General features: G+C 40.8%; 1 protein-coding gene across 43 annotated transcripts in view; it reads right to left on the bottom strand.

Annotated features, from left to right (window-relative positions):
• The window catches only part of Rims1 (regulating synaptic membrane exocytosis 1), a 499,822-nt gene that overhangs the window by 72,952 nt on the left and 400,994 nt on the right, over positions 1 to 25,876 (bottom strand). For 33 of the 43 annotated variants that reach the window (XR_015628955.1, NM_052829.4, NM_001398595.2 and 30 more), the window contains 2 exon segments: positions 21,433 to 21,545; positions 16,028 to 16,194 (listed from right to left, as the gene is read on the bottom strand). The exons of the other annotated variants lie outside the window; for them this stretch is intronic. Coding sequence is in view for 32 of the 33 variants with exons in the window: in NM_052829.4 (NP_439894.2) it covers positions 16,028 to 16,194; positions 21,433 to 21,545 (280 nt within the window). In the remaining variant the exon portion in view is untranslated. 43 annotated transcript variants of the gene reach the window in all.

The following is a 25,876-nucleotide window of genomic DNA, read 5'->3' on the forward strand; positions in this document are numbered from 1 at the left end:
ATGCATGCATGCATCGTTGGATTTTAATTATCAGATTCCATGCAGTTTTCTTACAAACTTTATTTTAAATTTGTATATTGTGTATCTGTGGGTGGGCCCTGCACGCAGGCATCTGTGGAGGCCAGAAGAGAATGTTGTATCTATAAAATCTGCATTTACAGAAGGTAGTTCTCACCGAGAGGTCTGTCCATCCTTCACCCCTTTTTAGATGGGCATCTAGCGCAGGCCAGGAACACACCAAGGAGGCTAGGCTAGCTTGCCAGAGACCTGAGATCCACTTGTCTCAACCTGACCGGAGCCAGGACTGCAAACATGTGCCACAATCCCCAGATCTTTGTAGCTGTTTATTTTAAAAGAATGTCAACCTTTTAGCCCCGGCTACATTGCTAAACCCTTGCTATGTAGTTGAGGTTGACATCAAACTCACAGAGCAAGTGCTGGGATTAAAAGACTGAGTCACCATGTCCTTCACAATGCCCAGACTGTGACAAAGGTGAGTTCAGTTGCTCTTGCTTGAAAGGCAAGAACTAACTTCTCTTCTATAGGAAAACAAAGGGGTTTATCTCAGTCTCCCTCCCTGTCTTTGCGGACCTCTGGGTTCATTCCGCCTCCTAAGGATCCAGCACTGCCTGTGATGATCTGGGTCTGCACTTCTCCATTCCAGTGGCTGCCTTTGTTTGGTTTATGGAAAACATTCCCACTGAATGATTAACTCGCCAGAGAAAGGAAGCCTGCGGCCAATACTGAAGCGCTTCACTTGCTAGCTACCACTTCCTCTGTCAGTTTCTTCAGCGCAGTAAAACCTCGGCTACGTGTTCAGGTTCCACCTCCCGTATTCCCGTGTCCGAAAGCATCCTCGGAGCAAAATAGGTCCACACAGCAGGTGTCCTGTGTTTTTCTTTTTGCTTTTGTTTTTGTTTTTGCTCTTGTTCGGCGTTTATAGTTTTGTGTATGGGAAACCTAATCCACTAAAAGCTGTGCTGTCAGTCGTAGAGTAGACTGAGCCACAGCCCTGTTCACAGAAGTATTAGAGCAGCTGTATTTCCTATGAAATTTGTGGTTAAATAATGAAGACATACAGTGCACAGTCGGTCTCTAGCAACCCGCCTCTCCTCTGCCTGCCTTGTTTTATTTATTTTTTTGATACTGTAATTTAATTAAATAATTCCTTCCTTTCCTCCAAACTCCCCACATACCCTCCCGTTCTGTCCTTCAAATCCATGAGCTCCTTATTTCTTCATCAGTTGCTATTGGATTGCTCTCATAGCAGTGTCCTGATTTCTTCACAGAAGGACAGACCTGCCCAGCTCCGGGCAGAGTCCAAGTCTTCTGTTACTCTTAGTATAAGGCACTGTTCCAAGATTTGCCCAGTTTAAACTCTTGCCAGCATCAGACATTAGACAGATGATTCTTTTCAAAGTTACGACTTTTATTTTAGCGAATTTTACCTTTTATTTTAATACCTGCTTAGAAGACCTGCTCCTGACATTTCTACTCACTTTGATTTGTCAATTTATTCAAATTTGAAATATGGCATCTTTAAATTTTACCTCAGTGATGTGGTTGAGTTTTAGCTTTGTGTAAGAGTCCATTTTAAGTGTTGTCGTATTTAAGGAGAGAAGTGCAAGAGGGGAGGGAGAGAAATCTTAGAATTAGAAGAGCCATTTTCAAATTCATTTGGAATAACAACAACAACAAAAAAAATAAAAACAGGATATTGAAAACTATCCTCAACAATAAAAGAACTTCTGGGGGGAATCATCATCCCTAACCTCAAGCAGTATTACAGAGCAATAGTGATAAAAATTCATGGTATTGGTACAAAGCTAGGCAGGGAGATCAGTGGAATAGAACTGAAGACTCAGAAATGAACCCGCACACCTATGGTAACTTGATCTTTGACAAAGGAGCTAAACCATCCAGTCCAAAAGGATGGCATTTTCAACAAATGATGCTGGTTCAACTGGAGTTCAGGATGTAGAAGAATGCAGATCAATCCATTCTTATCACTTTGTACAACGTTCAAATCATCAAGATCAAGGACCACATAAAACCAGATACATTCAAACTAACAGAAGAAAAAGTGGGGAAGAGCCTCAAACACATGGGCACTGGGGAAAATTTCATGAACAGAAACCAATGGCTTATGCTCTAAAATCAAGAATTGACAAATGGGACTTCATAAAATTGCAAAGCTTCTGTAAGGCAAAGGACACTGTCATTAGGATAAAACAGCAACCAACAGATTGGGAAAAGATCTTTACCAATCCTACATCTGATAGAGGGCTAATATTCAATATATACAAAGAACTCAGTAAGTTCGACTCCAGAGAATCAAATAACCCTATTAAAAAATGGGCTATAGAGTTAAACAAAGAATTCTCAACCGAGGAATTTTGAATGACTGAGAAGCACTTAAAGAAATGTTTAACATTCTTAGTAATCAGGGAAATGCAAATCAAAACAATCCAGAGATTCCACTTCACATCAGTCAGAATGGCTAAGATCACAAACTCAGGTGACAGCAGATGCTGGCAAGGATGTGGAGAATGAGGAACACTCCTCCATTGTTGGTGGGATTGCAGACTGGTGCAACCATTCTGGAAATCAGTCTGATGGTTCCTCAGAGAATTGGACATAGTACTACCAGAAAACCCAGCTATACAACTCCTGAGGATATACCCAAAAGATGCTCCAACATATAACAAAGACACATGGTTCATTATGTTCATAGAAGCCTTATTTATAATAGCCAGAAGCTGATAAGAACCCAGATACCCTTCAACAGAGGAATGGATACAGAAAATATGGTACATTTACACAATGGAGTACTACTCAGCTATCAATAACAATGACTTCATGAAATTCATGAGCAAAGGGATGGAACTAGAAAATATCACCCTGAGTGAGGTAACCCAACCACAGAAAAAAAACTCACACATGGTATGCATTCACTGATAAGTGGATATTAGCCCAAAAGCTTAGATTACCCAAGATACCATCAACAGACCACATGACACCCAAAAAGAAGGAAGAACAAAGTACAGATGCTTCAGTCCTTATTAGAAGGGGGAACAAAAATACCCATAGGAGGAAATAGGGAGACAAAGTGGGTAGGAAAGACTGAAAGGCCATCCAGAGACTGCTCCACATGGGGATGGATCCCATATACAGCCACCAAACCCAGACATATTGCTGATGCCGAGAAGTGCATGCTGACAGGAGCCTGATAAGCTGTCTCCTGAGAGGCTCTGCCAGAGCATGACAAATACAGAGGTAGATGCTCCCAGCCAACCACTGAACTGAAAACAGGGTCCCCAATGGAGGAGTTAGAGAAAGGACTGAGGTGCTGAACGTGTTTGCAATTCCATAAGAACAACAATACCTACCATTCAGAGCTCCTAGGAAATAAACCACCATCCAAAGAGTACACATGGACAGACCCTTGGCTCCAGCTGCATATGTAGCAGAGGATGGCTTTGTTGGGCACGAATGGGAGGAGAAGCCCTTGTCCCTGCCAAAACTTGATGCCCCTGTGTAGGGGAATGTCAGGGCATGGAGGTGGGGAGGCGTGGGTGGGTGGGGGTACACCCTCATAGAAACAGGGGGAAGGGGGATGGGATAGGAAGTTATGGACAGGAAACGAGAAAGGGTATAATATTTGAAATGTAAATAAAGAATTATCCAATTTAAAAATAAAAGGAGGAAGTGGACTTTGCTACTCCCTGGATAGTCAGCTGTAGCATCTGCATATTAGACGCAAATAAGTTGAGACCTAGAGCAACTGCTCATCGTCTCTCAATATGGGTCAGGGATAGCATCAAGATGAGTGACCTAGAGACCGAGCTCCAAGTCAGGCTGGCTTGCTGCGCTCATGCTGCACAGTCCTGGGAATTCTGACTACAGCATGCTCTCTGTCAACCTTTCCTACCACTGCTCACCTGAGACCTTCTACCTCCGTCCCTTACTTCCATTACTCCTTGAGACCCACACTGCCCCGTTCCCGCTGCGCTGTCGTTCCTTCCTCATAATTTTCCAGCCCCAGCTCCCTGCTACTTGCCTCTCTTTGATCCTGATGGTTATTTTCTCCAACTCTAAGGATCGAAGGACCCAAGTTCCACTTTGAGACGCAAGCTCTGCTCTGACTTGGCACTTGTTTCCTCCTTGGAGGAAAGACTGCATACTCAATTCTTCTCACGCTTACAAAGTATATGTTCCCCGCATTTATGGTTTCCTTTTTTGGATATTACTAGAGTGTGCCATTGTTTAAGAATGGTGGACACAGCAACCTACACATCACCTGTGAACCTCTTTTTCTAGAAAGGATTTGGATGGTGCTGTGAAAACTCACTTAATCTTCGTAAACCTAGAAATGTCAGGAAGCTGGGGAGTGGGATCGATTAAATCACAAAGCTAAGCTCACACTGGTGTTATCTCCTTAACTAAAGCACCAAAGGAAAACCAAAAATAGGCCGGTGATCATATGAGGAGTAATATCCAGAGGCTGTTCTGTATTGGCAAGGTATAGTTCCAGGGTCAGGACTGGTACACCAAAATCATAAAGAACAGTGAGGAATAGCATACACCTCAGACTAAGGGTACCATGTACCGCCATTTCTAACATGGCTTCCAGAATGAACAATGGAATGACTGCTGTTGTCCACTGCTGTCCACCACTGTCCACTACTGTCCACCACTGTCCACTACTGTCCACTACTGCCCACCCGTTGTCCACCACTGTTCATCACTGTCCACTACTGTCCACCCCTGTTGTCCACCACTGTCTATGAGGCACAAAAACAATGGCCGTCAGACAATAACTGCATCAATATAATGTATTTGACAGAAGAATAATATTTAATGAAAACCAATATAATAAAAACCATTGCAAAACTTATGTAAGTGAGAAGGAGTCTTAGTAGAGCTAATGTGTAGGATAGTTCTGTCTACGCCTCCTATGAGGATGTTCGGGCAATTGTTGACTTTAAATTTACTATTAACCAAACTTGAAACACTAAATCAGCCAGCACTGCTGCAAAATGTGGCATAGTTAGCAAAATATCCAGGGAAGGAATTAAGAATAATTCCACTAAAACTATGCAAGTAGAAAAAAATTGAAAGTAAAAGGAGAAAATAAGATAGCAAAAATTTTCCTGTATCTCTCAGAAACCAGAATGAATGCTTTGCTTCCAGGGATAAACAAGCACAGGATAGAACACTCATTGACCAGACAGTCAAGATGCAGAGAAAAGAGCAAAAATTCACAAGATCCAACTACTATGTTTGGTGGCAGGAAGAATACTGTAGATACTGTGAGCAAGTCTGGTTTTAAAGCAAGAGTACTAGTAGGAATAAAGAGATTTAAAATATAATAATAAAAGCCAAATGGACATGAAAACGAATGAAGTCTATACGTAAGGCTGCTAAACCGATTATATAATGTAAAAGCAGACAGAATCAAAAGGAACCTGGCAGATCTCATTTAAAGAGGGTGAAGAGTCGAGGTTTCGACAAACACGGAAGCAAATGAGCAAAAGTCATGAGAAAACCTGTGGAAGCTTTGAGCGATGTAAGTGTATCATGCACTGAATCACAGATAACTACATTGTGACTACCCTGACTCACTTCCCCAGCGCATGTGGAACATCTACAGAGCACAGATGCTTGGAAAGCAATGCCTTTCAGGCAGGTGAAATTAGAAATGATATGTATGTAGTCCTGACCAGTCTGGAACTTGCCATGTAGACCATGTAGACCAGGTTGGCCTTGAACTCATGAGATTTGCCTGTGTCTGTCTCTTGAAAGCTTGGATTAAAGATGCGCACTACCACACCTAGCCAGAATAGATATAGATATAGATATATAGTTATAGATGTATAGTTATAGATGTAGATGTAGATATAGATTCTGTAGGCTGATGAGATGGTTCAGTGGCTAAAAGTAGGTACTGCTCTTGTGGATGACCTGAGTGCAGCTTACAGAACCCTTATCAGGAACCACACGACTACCTAAACTCTAGCTCCCAGGGCTCTCATGCCTGTGGCCTCTTTATTCAAAGGCACATACCCATGCGCATATATATATATATATATATATATATACACACACACACACACACATACACACACACACACACACTTAAGATGTGTCTAACAGTAGCTATACACTCAGAATATATATAACAGTAGATATATACTTATGGTGTATATAACAGTAGCTACACACTTACGAGCTTAAGACAGACAACATTTTAAGACTTCATTGACAGACACTAAAGAATCAGAAAAAACCCAGCAGTTGACAATGGAACACCCAACATGCTAATTGAGGGTTGCAATTCTCCTCAAATCAATTTACATGTTTACTATGGATCATAACAAGGGTATATTTACACACACACACACACACACACACACACACACACACACACAAAGATATGATGCTAACTATCAGAGTAAGAGTGAAACAAGGAGATGTGTCCTGTGGTAATGGTCAACATTAACTCCAGCAAGCTATGTTGACTTTGATCATGAAACACTGGTACATAACTATGAGGTGCAGGAAATGTTGGCCACGCAATGGCTGAAGTTTGATAATGATTTGGCAAGGCAGAGAACTGCCTCTGGGATCATTGGATGCTGATGTATGTCCCATGCAAGGGGCTTGAGATTGGATAAGGGATACAGGGATCCAGCTAGCATGCTTGATGGTGGGTGTATGAACATTTATATTATCATTGATACCTCATATTTATTTTAACTACTGTGTTATAAATTAACAAAATCTTTTGGGGTTATATGAAGAAAAATAACTCATAGTTTGAACCTCTGATCCTACATGTTCTCATTCTGTAGCTCACATGAATTTTATAGGTTGCACTTCCTTTTATATTTATTTCCAAATGCTATTACTAACGATTCCATCACAGCAATGATTATGCTGAACAAAATTTACTTATTAGAATATCTAGTCCAAAAGCTGGGGGTTAACGTAGAAAAGTGTGTGCTTCACAAGCATGGGGTCCCTGGTTAATCCTCAGCATCTCTAGAGAAGCATGTGGTACGGTGTGCTCCTAACCTCAGCCGTGGGGGGACAGAGACCCCTGCAGAGGGCTGGCCAGCAGCAATAGCCAAACTTTACGCCCTAGGTCTCAATGACAAATCTTGTTTCATAAATCAGTGTGGGTGACTCCTGAGGGACAACACCTAAGGTTGGGCTCTGCACTCTGCTGCCATGCGTATACTCAGGCAGCTGCCCCATCCCCACCACACACACATAAGAAGAGGCACACACAAACACATGCAAAACCTAACACAAAAGCATATGTAATTTAAAGACATGCATATGGAAATATAGCCATTGTGGATGAAGGTACAAGTCAAGAACCTGAGGGGTGAAAAGGGAGATGATTAGGAAGCAATGATTCTGAATGAAAGAATAACGACGTAACTATCCCAAATAACAGGTAAGTACCTGCATAGACAGGGTGTTTTTTTTAGCCCAGTATTTGATGGCAATAATGAGTTCACGCACGGGAGTCATTAAAACAATGAGCTACGAATGATATAATGTAATGGAATCAGCAATTACCGAGTATGAAAATATATGAGTACACTTTCACAGAACAGGAAAAATTTCCCCCTTTGAAAGTATAGAATAGAGTTTATTAAGGGCATGGGGAGGGGAGTTAAGAGGGCAATAGAGGCAGAGAGAGAGGGTGGGGAGGAAGAAGGAGGAGGAGGAAGAAGAGGAGTAGAGGCTGACCATGAGCAGGTGAAGAGAAGAGGGGACGGGAATGGGCAGAGAAGGGACAAAGGCGGAAGAGGGTAAGAGCAAGAGAGCAAGAGAGCAAGAGAAAGCAAGAAAATTTTCCAAAGGGTTACTTTCTTAATGATTTTTCCTAGATACAGTCATCACACAAATTGGCTATATTAAAGGGTGTTCAAAGACACAGCAAAACAGCAGGATAACTGGCCTCAGGAAAACCTCAGAACAAAAATAAATTACTTCAAGTACCTATGAGGGGGTATACTTCTTTTAAAGTTGCTATTCTATCATAGTTATAAAATTGTGATTTATAGTTATTTTATGAAGATTAGAACTAGGCTCGGTGGTAATTTGTGTGTTTGGACACTTGGTCCATAGTGGTGCATCATTTTGGGAAGATTATAGAATCTGTCTGCAGTACTCTGGAGGAAGGATGCCACTGGGTAGGCTTAGAGATTTAAAGTCAGGCCTTTAATCTATCTGTTCATGTTCATCCATTCATAAACGTTCTCATTTTCTCTCTCTTTCTCTCCCTCCGTCCTTCCTACCTCTCCCTTTGTGTCTCCCTCCCCTTCCCTTCCTCTTTCTCTACCTCCCTCCCTCCTTCCCTACCCCCTCTTTTTATCTTTCTTTCTTCCTTCCCTCCTCCCTCTCTCTCCTTCCCTCTCCCCTTTCTCTGTCTCCCTCTCTCCCCCTCCCTCCCCTCCCTTTCTCTCTCCTGTTCTGTTTCCCACGGACTAATAAAATGTGATCGCTCTGTTTCCTGCTAGGGTCACTTCATGGTCCTGCTGCCAGGCCTTTTCTGCCATGGTGGACTGTATCCCTGTAGACATGTAAGCCAAAAAAGAAAAAACAATAACAACAACAGCAACAACCACAACAACAGCAGCAACAACCAACTCTTTTTCTACTGAGCTGCTTTATGTCCGAGTAATCAATCACAGTAATGAAGAGTAGTCAATGTAGCCACTAGGATCTAACTGCCGTTTCCACGAACAACCTCATTCTGATAAGCTTTTCCTGATTTATTTATTTCAAGGTTTGGGAACTTTGTTAATTGCAACTGACTGCTTCATTTTTCTCCACTTAATAAAGTCACCAACAGGACAGAATGTAGCAGGACACATGTTGATTAACCTCTCAAACTGGTCGACTACAAAGGTAACTCGGGAGCCAAAAGACTGTGTTTTAACCATAACATTTCTGCTTTGCTTCAGAATAGACATCAAAGTACTGGGCGAGAAAGACCCTACCCAGGACAAGAACCCATTCACTCCAAACATTCTGTAACTGATAACTCTCAAGACTGTTGTGTGCTAATTCATATATCACCAATATTTTTGCGCCTATATGTCACGGCATAATAACTTAGGCATGTGGCACAGACGATGCCATTGTGGGTTTGAGAAGAACGTTACATCAGGTTATTAATATGCTCATTACAAAAGTGAAGTAGTTTTAAAGGGAGAGTAGGACAGTCACCTGTTGCTCACAGTTTCAATATACTATGAGGGGATACATTCATTAATAACGTACCAATCTCGAACTGTTGGAGCCAAGTAGAAAAACTGGAATATCAGGTAAAGAGATTTTTCTCTGATGTGCTCTATCCCATATTTTCCCTCCCCGGGATCATCTTCTTCTGGTCATCTAAATGCTTACTGGTGTGTTTTAGAGCTTATTAAGTTTTGTGTTTCAAAGTATAGCAAGCAGACATATACGTTTAGTTCCGAGGAACATAAAAGGTCCCCCGTACTCACTCACACTTGAGTGTGTTTCATGCCAGGAGGCAACAAAACAATTGGAAACTCAAGAGAGTTTGTTTCAGTTAAATTCATGTCCCATGCATTTTTTAAAAATCCTAAGAATATTCCATTGCATTTCCGTGCTAAATGAGAGATCTAATAGGGTAAAAGGGAATTTTGAAATAATATTTGTAACTGTTCTGCAAGCATAACTGTAGTGACCTCTAGAAAGGTATAAACCCTTTCGTTAATGTTAAACTAAATTAATTAAAGCTTATTCCTTTCAAAAGGCCCAGATGAATACAATAACCTTCCCCTCATGACTTCCTGACATCAAAAGGCCAAATTTTCGTAAATGTATAGGTTCAAGAAGGCCATTTGTGCAAGGGCAGGCAATAACCGGCTTTAAATCCTTTTAAACCTTTCACAGGCTGAGTGTAAAAATAACTGCTTTCAATGAAAACGGAACTGCTCTTTCAGAAGCGGCTAGTAAAAGGACAAAAATTTATTTGCATCAGTCCTTCCAGTCTGATTTTTTTCAATTCCCCCTTGCAGTGGGAAGTTGACTTTGGTAAAGCAAAATGTTCTGTTTCAGAATCATTAGCTTTGACAAATCTTCTAATATTCTCCCGTGTGCTAAGTGATTGCACCAATAATGAAGAAAAGGAATGCAGGTGTAGAAAGGTTTAAAGGGGGAATAATGGATCTGGAATGGTTACGTTTGGTTGGGGGACTGGGAGGGCAGGACATTGGTGGGAATATCTGGAGGGTAAATAACACTGAAGACTCTCAATATTCTGTTTAAGCTCCACCCCCACAGCTACCTGGCAGCAGCCAGGGGTGCTCCGCCCCGTGGTTGCCTGGCAACAGCCAGCTGTGCCTGACACTATAAAAGGGGCTGTTTGCCCCCTCCTTCTCTTATTCCCTCTTACCCTCTCTTACCCCTCTTGCTCTTTGTTTTTCTCTGTTCTCCCCCCAACCCCCTCACATGCCCATGGCCAGCCACTTATCCTCTCTTCTACTCTTCTCTCATTAAACCTCTCCACATGGAACCATGGTGTCTTAGTATTTTCTGTCCGGGTAGGGGCAAAGCCCTAACAAAGACCTTTTGTAATAAGGCATCCAGAAACATTGTGAGAGCTTCCTAAAGTATAAATATGCACACTTATAAAGAGCTAAATCAGGGTTACCATGCAGGGAGGTGGCAATGCCTACTACACAGCACAAGCTAACACATAAAGTGCCCGGTGAGAGGAATGGATTATCTCTTTTGGAGCTGTTGGCCAGTGAGACTCCCACACATTACAACCTGTTGCCTAGGCTATTCATCATCCCCCAGAAATGGAAGCTAAGACCCTATTGCTGGAGTCATCTCATACTCAGGTCGTAGAATATGGAGAAATCCACACGGTGTTAACCTGGATGCTTCCTGCATATTGGCTAGCTTGCCTAGTGCTAAAAGATGCTACTCACATTAATGGAGGAGCAAAAAAGGAGTGATCACCATCCACAGGGTTCCTGCTGTGAACTCTGCCAGAAGCAATAATGACTGGCCTGGCAAGGCATGCCCACTGCTTGCACTAAGTGTCACAGACATCTGAGAGGAACCATTTTTTTTAAAGCCCTACCCTGCAAGATGAAACCGACAACTGGCATGATCTCTGGGCCATGGACCCGTGGCTAGACAGGTCATAGTCCCTAGGGAGAAACTACTCTTGTTATTCTGATAAATGGACATAGTATTAAACCGACTTCTATTGATTTATCATTATAACTATGAACGCCTCTCTTAGCCCTCATCAGAGAAGCTTCTAGCTACAGCTGATGGCAGTTAACATGGAGACCCTGAAGTGGCTGAGGTGTGGAGAATAAGAAACTAGAGGATGTTTAACCCTAAAGAGGACATCATGTTACCTATATCATTGCCTTCTTGAAAGGCTCAGGGAGCACTGTGCAAGAAGAGGAGGTAAGGGAGTGTGTGTTCCATAGGTGGTAGATGACTACAGGGAAACAGCGCCATCCACAGACAGCAGAGCAGAGCATATAGGAACTAACAGCATCCATGGCCACATGCACGAGATCTTTATAAGCTGAAGCCAGACAAAGCCTAAGCTACGCAAGGGCAGGCGGGCAGAGAGTCTCGACCTAGCTGAAGAGTTATTAGCAATTGACTACAAAGGGGAGAGGGAAAACCAGTTCTCTCTAAGAGCACAGCCTCTGATAAATCAATCCTATTCCACCAGAAGGTTGCATATTGGAAGTATATGGGCAGCATTAAATAGATTTGATAAGTTAAAAATGAGAGAGTTAGGTAGCGAAGAAAAGTGGATCTGGGTGGAGTTGGGAAAAGGGGGTTGAGTAGGCACAAAACGCATTCTATGAAATTATCAAAGAAACAATTAAAAACACACAATTATGTAACATCCGAAAACAACTTTCATATTATGCTCATGTTTGCTTTTAAAGTTCGATATTACAGGAATGCATGAAATTTGTCCGGCTTGAATGAGAGGGACGTAGGATAAAGATGAACATCGAGAATTCGGAAACAATAGGAATTTCAGGATTCCACTCTCTGTGTCCTCTTCTGTGTCTATGAGTTCACGGGTGAGTGCAGGTTGCATGGGTGGGTAGAAGCTAAAATTAATGTCTAGTATCTTCCTCAATCACTCTCTGTTTTAAAAAAAAAGATTCAATTTTTAACTATTTGTCTGGGCATGTGTCTGTGTAGGCACATGCATGTGGACCCAATTACTTGCCAACGTGATGGATAGCCTGGGTCTGGAGTTACAAGTGGCTAGGAGCTGCCTGACATGGGTGCTGGGAACTGAACTCACATCTACAAGAGTCTGAAGCGCCCTGAACTGCCTAGTGGATGCTCCAATCCTTCTGCCTCCTTTTCTGAGCTAAGATTATTCACTGACCTCTGGGCTTGTTGATGTCACTGTACTTGATGGTCAATAAGACCCAGGGGTCTTCCTGTTAGGCTGTCCCAGCTCCATCTGCAAGCAAACAGTTTTGCGTCTACAATTTTTTTTTTTTTGGTGGCTTCAGAGCATCCTAACTCAGGTCCTGATGACTGAGTCATCAACTTGGTAATGTGCACATTCGTATTACATACTATGACAGGCAACCACATAGTGCATTCAGAAAAAGACTCTCCTTTGAGAAGTTAGGCCCCATGGAGACTCCATATGTAAAGTGCAGGCAGAATTTATCAGAAGTGTTGTCGATCGGAGCCCCACTGACGCCCTTCATTTGGGATACTAAGGGTCGATTCTGCCTTGTTGAAACATCTTCACACTTGTGAACAATTTGTAACATTTCTACAACCTTTAAGTAATTGTATCTGCAAAAACATTATTTACCCTAAAACAAACACTGCAGTCTATTTTCTTTTCTTTCTGTACCTTTCCGGGAAAGTGAAAATGAAAACCTAAACGATGCTTAGCATGGTGTTGAACAAAATATTTAGTCTATCAGGAGAGGACAGGAAGAGCACTTCGAACTGAGCTCCCTAGAAGGGGACATGTCTGGAGAAAGGAATGGTCTCTTCCCTTTTGTGTCCAACTGCCTGATCATCAACCAACAAAACAGTGTGATCCAACAACAATGAAAGAGGAAAGGGTTTGTTCAGCTTATCCTTCCAGATATCAATCCATCACTGGAGGAAATCAGGACAGGAATAGAAGCAAGACTTGATCAAGTAGGTAGGAGCTGATGCAGAAGCCATGGAGGGGTGCTGCTTACTGGCTTACTCACATGGGCTGCTCAGCCTGCTTTCTAATAAATCCCAAAGACCACCAGTCCAGGGATGGCAGCAACCACATTGATCACTAATTGAGAAAATGCCTTACAGTTGGAGCTCATGGAGGTATTTCCTCAACTGACACTCTCTCCTCTATGATGATTCTAGCTTGTGTCAAGTTGACGTATATCACTGGAAATGTAATAGCCGGAGTTTAGAAAACATTGGTATTTTAAGTGACAATCTTATTGTATTATATAAGAAAGTGTTGTATGATGTTTGTTTATAGACCCTCCCGACAACTTAGATACTAGAGTGACTTTTAGGGAACTAAATTGACTTTAATAAATTCTGTAATGTCGTCTAGAATCACTTTGTCAGTTCTCCAAATAGAGATCTTCTGAGGCAACACATTAGAAAACATGGTTTACATCCTGTCAGAATGACAGGAGATGTACACAGGTATTTAGAAGGTAAGAAAAGTGTTCAAGCCTTTGGCGGAATAAAGGCCCCTTGAGCTTTTGGTCTGTCTTATACTTTAATGCAGTATCAAAAGAATAAAGTCCTTTTACATAATAGGAACTAAAAGGTTGATATTGAATACATTCTGTCACTGAAGCTGTTCAACTTTGTCCTTTTTCTCAGTAGTGGCTTTGAATACATAGGATTAAGGGAAGAATGAACAGTCACCATGCAGTTTCCAGTGGAAGCATGGGTATTTACAACAGGAGACTGTGTACCTCTCACTCTACCCCAGTTAGCTACTGCTTTTTATGGCAAACTAACTCATCTCAAGCTGTTAGTAGAGGGTTGATTTTGACAGCAGAGTTCTATGGTGTGGTGGTGGTGGTGGTGGCAGTGGCGGCGGCGGTGGCGGCGGCGGCGGCGGTGGTGGTGGTGGTGGTGGTGGTGGTGGTGGTGGTGGTGTGTGTGTGTGTGTGTGTGTGTGTGTGTGTGCTTTAATTATTTTGATTTTATCTTCCGAGTGTGGGTGTTTTTGCCTGCACAATGGCTGTGCACTTCATACAGAGGCAAGGAGAGGCCATCAAACCCCAGGGAACTAGAATTACAACCTTCTCTAGATGCTGGGCATTGAATCCTGGTCTTATGGAAGAGTAGCCAGTGCTCTTTATCTGTGAGCCATCTCTCCAGTCCCATATTAATGTAGCTACATATGGAAAATATATACAAAAGCTTTCCTAGCTTCGGAGTGTCAGGAGAATTTTGCTGCCCCCCACATATCTTTTCCTGTATTCCATCGTGTTATCATTTTGTGTGTAAGAGGACCCCTAGCACAAGACTGGGATTAGTTGAAAAGCAGGTCTTTTCATAGCTAACGAGGAAACTTACTTAGCTACCAGAGGAGCAACATGGTTTAGATAATCCACTTGTATGAAGAAAATCCCTGTTATTATGGGTCTTAAGCTACCCAGCAGGGGAAGAGTGGGAAACGGGAAGCTTGTGTGAGCTGGGTTGCCAGGGATACAGTCTCCTGTAGGCTGATGAGAAGGACCTCTCTCCTTACCAGCTTCAGAAAGAACTCATGAGTCAAGGTGACTGGGTCTTCTACTTTGCGCTTTTACTTACAGCACAGTTAAACATTAAGTTTTTCTTTGAGGTTAGAATCTCCCCCACTGACCAACACTGGCTCCCATACACTCCCTTCAAGCTAAGCTTCCTTGTAGGAAATCACAGTCCCTTGTTAAGCTGCCTAAAGTGTCTTTGCCTTTTCCCCAGTCTTCCCAAAATCAGAGACATTACTCATCTAAACCATGAGATTGTGAAACTGATAACAAGAGAATGGTTCTTTCCCTCAGCGCCAAAGCAAGGGGAAGGGAAACAGAAGAGGACAACTTCAGGGTACAATTTATTGTGCACCAAAATGTGAAATTCGTGGTATCAAAAATTCATTTGTTCACAATTTTAGCATTCATATTTAAGTGGAAAGCCCTTCAGTTCCTTGGATTTCTTCTGTAAACTTCTGTTTCCAAAAACAAGACAATATGAATTGTCAACTGATTTAGCTCAGGCTGGACAGATCCGGAATGTCTGAGGTTCTTTGTACTTAGCTTTCTATGGGGTACTTGTCACACAAGAACCGAAGAACACCAGGTGAGGTAATGGTGGCCATGTTTTACAACTCACACAATCTGTATCACGTTCTCACATCCATCACGGTCTCCCTTGAAAGGCAGACCCATTGTTTGGCTTAAGTAGGAGGAAAAAAAAAACAAAACCAAAACAATCAAAAAACAAAACAAAAACTATATTCTTTGGGAAAATAAAATAGCTATTCCATACAAGTAGGTGGTGCTGCATGATACAGGCATGCACACACACATGCTTACAAACATAAATAGACAGCTGCACTCACTTAGTGGTTGGGCTTGTACACTATGATGATGTGGTTGAATATTTATGATGGCCACTGTCCCATAAACACTAAAATGTTTGTTATAAAGTCTCCTAAACGAAAAGCTTCCTAATTCTGGACTAAACGGCTCTCTACTGATCATGTTACATTGCAAGGACCCCTTCAATTGCAACTCAGAGCAAGTAAGACACGTAAGTTTGCAGGAAATGGTATCAAATATTCTGTCAGTGATCCTGGAGAATGTGTGGCACATGCTCAACCCACCCCATTGTTATAATGAGACGTTTCCATTACACAATCTATACTATACTCTCCACAGAACATTCTGGAAGGTAAATGAGTTTCATAGGAAGGATAGAGATCCAGTTAACAGAGACAGCATTGCCAACTCACCTGATCCTACCCCTGGGGCGCTCAGACTGCTCTGACATAAAGCTTGTGCTGCTGAGGCGTGAGGTACTGCTGGCTCTGGAAATGGCGGACACATCACTGACATCACTATCTGAAGACTTGGCAGACGCGTTATCACAGCTTCTGTACTGATCTTTATGTATGTTGTACTAAAGATTAAACACAAGAAAGGATGAGCTCCACCATCGGGTCACGGAACAGAACACACACCGACCTTGAGGTTAAGGACTGCTTTACCTAAAGGAAACCAATGGACACCTCTGTCAAGGACAGAAGGGCAACTGAAGGCCAGGGAAGCATTCAGATTATAGAGGAATCTCAATAAAAACCCGACAGCCTTTCAGTGACGACATACCACTTTGGAAGAGTGAACACACACTTATAGTGCTTGCATGGAAAAATCCGGGGAATTATCTGGACATGCTTAAAACCTGATATCACATTTCTCATTCTTTTGAAAATTTACATTTCATCATTTTCTTATCTTGAATAACATTAAATTTTGGACTTCACTAAGTCATCATTGCAAATTTATCACAGGGGAGGGTTACTAAGATATTATTTCTACTCAATTTTTATTGTCCTATTGGAGTGGACCATGTAGTGAATATATAATATTTTAACTATAAAAAGTGCCCCCATCTTTCTAAATACAAATAATTTAAGTAATCGTTTTCTCTGGTAATGGAAGGAAAGAACTATATACAATTACATAAAATAAAATATTAGCACCCCTGCTATCACCTACTAAGCAAGTTAATTTTAGCTCTGAGAGCAGTGAGTGGGTAACAACTTGGTTAATCTTTGACCAAGTCTCATTTTCTCTACTGCTTCATAGCATGAATCTTGATTAATTTGAATGATTTCTCTCAAATGCACCACAGATGTCCATCTCTTCCCCTGAGCTTATGTGCAAAACTCTGTTAGGAACTAAAATTTAAGAAGTAATCTCCCTGTGCTCCTGTTTATTTTTCCTTATTTAAGGAAACTTCCTCTTAAAATACGTTAGTTAAAATTCTTTCCCTCTTCTGTGTATGAATTTACCAAAGAATTTTGAATCATGAAAAAAATTGCACACTTGACGGTAAGTCTGTAAAATTAACTTTTCTAAAGTTTTATCACCGTGGTGTTTATTTTTGAAAGCCAGAGATCCCACTAAACACAAAGTGTACTCACTAAATATGATATTAAGTCTAGAGCCTAATTCATATTTTGCCTCAAATTTACATAACTTATGTATTTGATGTGATGTGGTTGGTCAGTCCCCCGGTAAATTAAGTCACATCTGATATCTGATACCATGATTCCGTCCAGTCCAGCATGATTCACTTCACTCAGAATCATTTCTAATGTACCGAAGTTTTGTTGGACAGCAATGTTGCTAAATTTAATCAATGAAATCTCTCTTTTCTATAAGTCATCTCCATCCCAGTCTGTGTGAATAGAGACCTTCACTCTTCCAGAAGAGAATAAAAACGGCTTTACATATTTTATTCTACTGGGATATGTGACAATTACCATACAGTTTCCTCCACATTAACTGAAGGAAATTAAATACTCTACGTTTACTTTCTATTACTCTTTTTTTTTACTGATCCTCAAAAACTTGTTAACCTTTGAAATAAGCTCTTTTTTTGATGTAGTGTGAGTTGTTAAATGTCCCCTTTAATAAATTAGTCTAAATACGTTTACTATACAGTGAAGAATGAAAGAACCTCAGGAGGAATGTATTCAGTCATCCTGCAGGGAAAGACGTCATGGTCCGAAGGAAGGTTCTAATTATAGGGTCACTGTTTTTAGAAGCTGGTAATAATAAACACTGCAGCTCTCTCCACCAGCCATTGCCACACTCTTGATGACTGCTCCAGGATTACAGAGACAGAGTCCTTTAATAAATGACAGCCTAAGTGGGACTTTATCCTCCAGTTATGGCTTCTACCCATCACTGGGGCATTTGACTTCAAATAACAACACATGGAAAAGCAGCTGTGTCGGAGTGAATTCCTCACTCTGGAGGAAGAACAGGACAATGTAGTCCTTCAAAGAAAGACCAGGTCCATAGAGTCTTGCTGAAACAACTCCGTTGGGAGAGCATTAGGCCGAAGAAAGGTCAGGCTGCGAAAAGCTCTCAGGGTCAAATTCATTTGGCAATCTTTCACCAAGAAAAACAAGATCTAGTTTGGTTGGCAAATAAAACTATTCTGAGGATGGGTACCTAATTTCATGTACAGTAGAATTTTCAACTATTTCATCAAATTTATTAGGATTGAATTTTAATTACTTTTTAAAATTGGCTAAGTACATAAATACCATAAAGGGAACAGTCCAAAATTTAACGTATACTACATTTATGAAATCACTAGCACTATTTTATTTTCTTTTTTCTTTTTTTTGGAGCTGGGGATCGAACCCAGGGCCTTGCGCTTGCTAGGCAAGCACTCTACCACTGAGCTAAATCCCCAGCCCCGCACTATTTTATAGCAATGAAAGTCATTTGCAAAATAAAATGTTTTGGGTAAAAGGAGAACTCTCCTCTGAAAATACAGGAAAGCATTTGAACTTGCTGAAACAGATACTAGCCACTTCTCATTGATATCAATGAGTTCTGATTTACGTGAACTAAATTCAGTGAAAACTTCATTAGAAGCACTGGCATAGGACATAAATATTTTGGTTCTGAAAATATCAATTTTTATCTGATACATAACATGAAAAAGACTGACAACTGTTATACTGATTTGCTTAATTTCATTCTTGATACTCTTAAACATTTTAAAGCTACATATCTGATCTCATATTTATTGTCAGAGCTATAACTGGAGTCTATAATTCCATTATTGGGAATAAAAGGGCATTACTTGGAAGTCAAGTTTTCATGTTTCGTCTCTCATGAAGACAGAAATTGAGACGTGTATTTCACATTCATATTTACATAGATCCATATGCCTCTCATGTGAGTGAATGAAACACAAGGGGTTTCGCCCTGGGGAGAAAGAAGGCGGCAGATGTGGAGAGACGCAGGGAAGTGTGGGCACAGTTCCTTACTGTACTTGTGTGATGAGGTCACAGTGAAACACGTTACTTTGGAATTAACGTAAATATTAATGGAAATGAAAACAATCACTTCTTAAAAGTTATCTGTGATTATGTGCATCTCTTTCTGTCTATGTGTGGGTGTGTGCACATATTAGAGGGATCCTTGGAGGTCAGAAGTAATCCTCACCCCACCGCCCCTGAGCTGGAGTCACAGACAATTGCCAACTGCCCATTGTGGGTGCTGGGAATCAAACGTGGGTTCCCTGCAAAACAATATCAGCTTTGGAATGTAACCACTGAGCCAGCCCAGACATTTTAAAAATGATATTCAAATTCAATGAAAAAAGAGACAGGGGAGTCTACACAAATAACAGAAGCATTAACATGTAAATGTGAATGAGAGCTATTATGAATACAAGACTTGTAGCCAGGTTAGATTGGATGATGTCACAACAGAATCTCAATATATCGAAGCTTCAAGTAACTTTGTGACAGACTCTACTGATTTTGGTAAATGAATTCTGTTTCTTTGGGAAGTGGTTCGGTTGAAATAGAATATTTTCTCATATTAATGTATTCGTGTGTGTGTGTGTGTGTGTGTGTGTGTGTGTGTGTGTGTGTGTGTGTAGGCATGCAAGCCAGTGGAAATCAGAGGACAACTTGCAGAAATTGGTTTTCTTCCTCTACCAATAGGTTCTGGAAATTGCGGGTTGACCCTTAGGCTTGGCACCTTTGCTCAATGAGCAATTTTGTGGATACATGAGAAAAACAAAAAGAGGTTGATGCTCTACCTGGGTATAACCTGGTTTGCACCTCCCCAGCAGGGTGGGTTACCTTCTTTACTACTTTACAAGAACTCTGGTGCTTTGGACTTGTAGCTCCTTGCTGATGGTCTGATTGGACTCCTAGATCTCACCTCCAAAGGCTTTGAGTAGTTTATCCCAACTCTTTCCCCATCTCATCCTTGCTTCCCGCTCTGGTCCCTCACCCTATGATGGTCTACAGGACTTTTGGAAGAAGAATAACAAATCAAGAAAGGATTTTGGTCTTAACTGAAGCATTTGCCGAAAGAAGAAATTTCAAGTAACCAAACTTAACTCTGAAGGAAAAAAAAAATCTATCCTGATAATCATCCTGCCTTATCGCTTTTTAGTGATTTGTGGTTGTCAGCAAACAAAAGCCATGATGCTATCCGCAAAGAGAGACTAGAGTGCTGCTGATGGCCTGGGAACATCATCATAAAGCAAAGGAAGACAGATGTGCACAGCTGGAGTCAACTACTTGACAGGAAGTCAAGGATTCTGCTTGATCTTGATGTGTGTGCCACTTTGCTGGTTCTTTGTACTGATTCTACTTTTTTAAAGGCTGCTGGAAACCTTTGTGGGCTGGCATCCCTGTGTAAGATGGGCCTGCTCTAACTGCTGCACTTTTAGATATCCTGTATCCAATTGAGAATGTTTTGAGTGATAGACCACATTTTGTTGTGGCCTTCAGTTTGTATTAACTACTGGCTATGTTGCTCTACAAGGAGCAAACTTGTTTATTTAAAAATGGTCACGTTGAGGCTTTATTTTAAGCTTTTAGTACACTGATTTGATATAGTTTGTACTTATTTCGATTCCCAATAGGTCACTATTTCTAGAAAGACTTCCTGAATGTCAAACTGTAACCAAGTAGTACCTCATGTTATATGGAGAAACATTTCAAAATAAACCAGATAACACATATAAATGTTTTTCATACAGTTATAGGCTATATATTTTAATTAAACATTAGATATTAAGGTTGATGGATATCTAGTATATTCTTAGAAAATAATACTGAAATATAAATTAAATGCTTATTAGAACTTATATTCTTATGAAATATTAAAACAGCATATATTTTTAACTAAAGACAAATAAATAGGCGAAATTATCACGTTGTCTGGCTTTTGTCATTAATTCAATAGTCCACATCACGTAAAGTACATTTACTGCTCCAAATTAATATACTACTATTTCATCAACAAGTGGCCTTAGAAACCCTGCTTGCTTTTGCAAATGTAGCCAAGGACAGTCCTTGTCTTTCGCTCTGGTGTTTCCTCATTGTAGTGCCTGCTAAGTGTAATCATTCATACCTCCATAATGTAACGTGACTTCTGAAAACGTAAAGGTGCAGAAGAGACGTGCCAGGCGGCATGAACAACTGTGATGTGAGACCAACAGTTAAAGACGATTTCAGTCACATAGCTCCCACAGCTCCGAGCTCTCTAATGCTGTGACAGACACACACACACACACACACACATGCCTAGCACATACACCCGTTGCTTCTAAAGGGGACACTATTGGTTAGTCTACTCGTTTTACCTTGGAGTATTGCTCGTGGTCAAGTTCTTGACTAGACCCAGACCCTGTTGTCTGCTTAAATCGGTGAACTTTCATTTTCATCTGTCTCGTTCGCTCCTCCACTACTAAGCTTGCTGCAAAAACACACAATGGAAAGGTCGTTAAAACACAGAAACATCTTTCGGGGAGCTGGTTCAAGGCTTCAAAGCTTTAGAAACGATCTGAACTAAATGGACTTCAGAAATAGACCATGACGGTTAATAGAGCACACGCAATGCAGAATGGACAGGAGCTAATAGCTCTTACGCTGAAGGTGGAAGGGATTCAGGTCACACCAGACGGGCGACATGAGTGTTAGTAACCGGAAAGAGGCCCTCTGTCTCTTCGCCTGACGTGAGGTATTCTCAACTCTCTTCACTGGTGGTTACGAGAAGCCAACTTTGTCACAGAATGGTGTTTTAACTATGTTCAACCGGCCGTGGCAGGTTAACTGCACATAAATCTGCATACTGAACACACCACACACAGATGGACATGCTTGCTTGCATGCACACTCCCACATGGCATCCTTGGCTACAGAAAAGTCACCTGAAAACTAACTGATAATCCTATTTTTTTGTAGAGATCCTTCCTATACCATGAATCTGACCGACAGCTTTCAATGAATATCTGCTACCTACACAAATGGACTTACTTGGAAAAAAATAAAAGGTACCTATTTTTGAAGGCTTGCATGAACCGCATACATAAACTTCCAAAATTTTTAAAACTGTATGCTGTGTTCTTTAGCTCTTTTGCAATATTATCCATGAAGACATGTATCCCACATAAGGCTCTGTTGTGGTAAGAAGCAAGTATGATAGCGGGCAAACTGAATGGTCTTCAGTCTGTCTAAAGTCAGGATCCACCATAATCTAGCTTAAAAATTGTCTATAACTGCTGAATCTTTACAAATGGAGAGGAAAGCGCTAAGGGTACAGTTGTGTGTAAATCATTCAAAAGCTTGTAACTGTGCAGAGTGAGATCTAAATGAGTTTTGTTTACAACTTATCTATTATCGATTCCCCTGAGGGATCAACCTCTCATAAAAGCTTTTAATTAATGTGTAGGGTAGAGGGGTGTGTGTGTGTGTGTGTGTGTGTGTGTGTGTGTGTGTGTGTACTATCCAGCCTCTAAAACAAAGGCTAAAGTTTGTATGGGAGAGTGTATATATGTGCATGCCTGCGTGTGGCAGAATGTGTCTAAAACTTCAGCTCAGAACCTGAGTCATAAATTTGATCACACCACCACCACTTTAATTTCTACCTTACAAGGAGTCAGTTAACTAGATGGACTCAGTCTATAGCATCACAGTTCTGAAACTTAGGCAAGTGACAGACGTTTACTTTGAAGGTTGTCCTAAAAGACAGTATACGGTGTCTACCTTTAACCAGAAGACGATCAACGAACAGCTTGAACAAGGTCATTGGGAAGCTTGTTAGTTACATGACAACACACACAGTTAGTGGTAGCGGTATGAAGCAAGCTACAGTATGACAGATCTCAGGAACTGCAACGAAGTTATGAAAACTGGATTTTTATATGCCATGAGCAGTACAGAGGGCATAAAAGTACAGACGGTAAGTATATCTTCTCTCTGACCTTCACCTCTCTCCTAAATGCCTCCCTGTACAGTTTCCCCTTGCTTTGTGCTTTAATGGAGCTAAAATATCTGTAGTTGTACTGAATAAATAAAGCTCAAAGCAATACAATGCAAATCTCAATTTCATACATAATTGAATGTGAGCTCAACAGCCTCGTCAAATACTAGCTTTAAAAGAAACTTTCTAACACTTGCTAGATTAATGCTTCGATATCCTGGCACCTAGCAATTCTTAATGATATTTTGCAGAAGGTACAAGTCCGGAACCCCTGGAACGGTCTCTGTGAGTAAACCGTGGCTCAGTAGAGTTATTTTTCCTTCTAAATGCCTGCAACTTAGTACTCATTTCACAATACTTAAAGTTACGCTCTATTAATGCTGCAGGAGTAAGCGAGCTGAATGCAAACTGTTTTCAGGGTCTTTATTACTAGCTTCAGAAGATTCCCAGTATACTGCCCTTATACGCAAGATAGGTTGTAAAATCAATGTTTCCCTATCAACAGGGTAGAGGCAATCTCCAATAATATTATCGCCCAAGATCACCAGCAGACGCCACCCGACCTTCCAGTGAATCCAACAGTCGAGCCACCTTCACGCTGAAGCTCAGATTTCAAACAGAAACGAGACACAGAGAAACCTGAGGCATTTACTTGAGCAAGGAGAAGGTTGGGTGAATGCACTGTGTTGCTCAGACCTCTTCAGCATGGCTTCTTTTTGATGGCACCAGGCATTGATTCAGTATTACGAAGTAACTGTACAAGTTTAGAGTCACACCCTTAGTATGAATGTGAGCACTGTGTTACTTGGACACATCCTTATATTCTACTTCATTTCTCAAATACATACTGTGACACAAAATGACACTCTGTATACCCTAGCAAAGCTAAAACTATCAAACCTCACACCTAAGATGTGATTCCACCAATATACATTGTTAGTAGGATAAATAATAAAAATGATCAAAGTAGGCTGTGTCCTTGGAATAATGCCATTCCTCCATTATTTTGCTCTAAGCAAACAGCCACATATCAAATTTTCCAATATCTAATTTCATAAAGGGCAATTGTGCCTAATCATTCGAAGGATTCTATTCTCTGATCAATTTTAATTCTAAAGGCAAATTTTAAATCTGAGTTAAAATACTTTACAGACCCAGCTGAGAACCTTGCACCAAACTTACTTTTTAGGTCATTCTGAGTGTCCGTAGCAATTTTAAATAACACAACGCTTAAACTGTCATTGAATTACAAAAAGATTTTTTTAAAAAAATCTCCTCACTGTTATCTTTCATATATGTGAACTATTAGAACCAAATAGTTACTATTCTACAATAAAAATATTATTTAGTTTTAATAACAATTTGGTTTGTATATCATTTTCAAAAGAAAGAGGAGTTTACCATAGACTACTTTAACTATAATTATAAACAGTTCATGAAAGTTAGTACATTAAATCATTTCTGTCCTGTAGTTCCCAGATGAGGGGTTGAACGGCTGAAATTTGTCTCAGTCACTATAGCCTGAATGCCCTAAGTTGTACTGAAGGAGAACCTTTTTCTTCACAACAGAGTCTTGTTCATTGTTCTGTGCAATTCAGGTACTTTTTTTCAATGTCATGATGTCTGTCGAAATCCCATCAAAAATGGAGAGAAATAAACCTGCTTCTTTAGAAGCCACAAAGACTACAATTTCTCCCCTTCTGAAACTCAATAAAAAGAATTCCAATTGGAGCACAGAGGTAAGATTAGCAGTTGTAACTTACAAAGTACTAATAATTTTCTAGTGGAAAATATTCTATAGCACTGAAAATAAAGACGAGGGTTAAAAAGCATTTATCTTCTGTAGAGGGATTTTAATCCAGCAGCATGGCTACTCTGGCAAGGGAATGAAGACTATATACCACCAGGCGGGTATTGAGACACACCCTTAGTACACACCTTTAATCTCTAACAATGAAGGTAAGGTTTGTTTGTAGAAGGAAGCAGCCATGTTTGAAAGTGATGTCTAATTGAGGGGCAGACAAAGTGAAGAAGCAGAGAAGGATTTGACAGAGTGAATCAGAGAACAGCAGGAAAAGGGAATAAGCAGAGAGAGAGAAAAGAGGAGGGATGCTGTGATGTGTGTGTGTGTGTGTGTGTGTGTGTGTGTGTGTGTGTGTGTGTGGCAGTTTTCCTAGGACAGTTCTAGAGACAGATTACAGAGAGAACAAGCCAGACACAGGTGAAGACAGAATGAGCCAGAGAATTAGGAGCCTGAAAATACTCCATAGTTAGTATGAGGCGAGGCAGAGCAATTCAGTGAGAAGCTGAGAGAAGCAGGATTGAATCAGTTAGCTTGGATGATTGGATTATACGGAGCCTAGAATTTTTCAAGCCTAGGCCTAAAGATAGTTAATACAGGGAAGAAATATTTAGGGTTCTGCCTCAGCTTCATTAAGCCTCTTATCTCAAGAAATACAAGCAATGTTTACAGGCTTTAGCTTACATACTATGCTAAGAATACTTTATATATACAGATGTGTGTGTGTGTGTGTGTGTGTGTGTGTGTGTGTGTGTGTGTGTATTCCATGACATAGGAGTGGATGTCTAGAGGACAATTTACTGTATATTGTATACATAAGTTTTCTCTATCATATGTATACTGGGGATTTAACTCAGCTATGGCTGTCAGCCTTGCAGGCATGTTCCTTTACCTACTGAGCCATCTCATGGACAAAGAATTCTTAACCTACTGAAAATGTGTAAATGGCTTCAGCTCATTCCTAGATTCATATAGATTCATGATTAAGAGGGACAGGCTTCTGTACATCTACAAAGAAGCCAAA

Source organism: Rattus norvegicus, chromosome 9, assembly GCF_021556685.1.
Source record: "Rattus norvegicus strain SHRSP/BbbUtx chromosome 9, alternate assembly SHRSP_T2T, whole genome shotgun sequence".
NCBI lineage: Eukaryota > Metazoa > Chordata > Mammalia > Rodentia > Muridae > Rattus > Rattus norvegicus.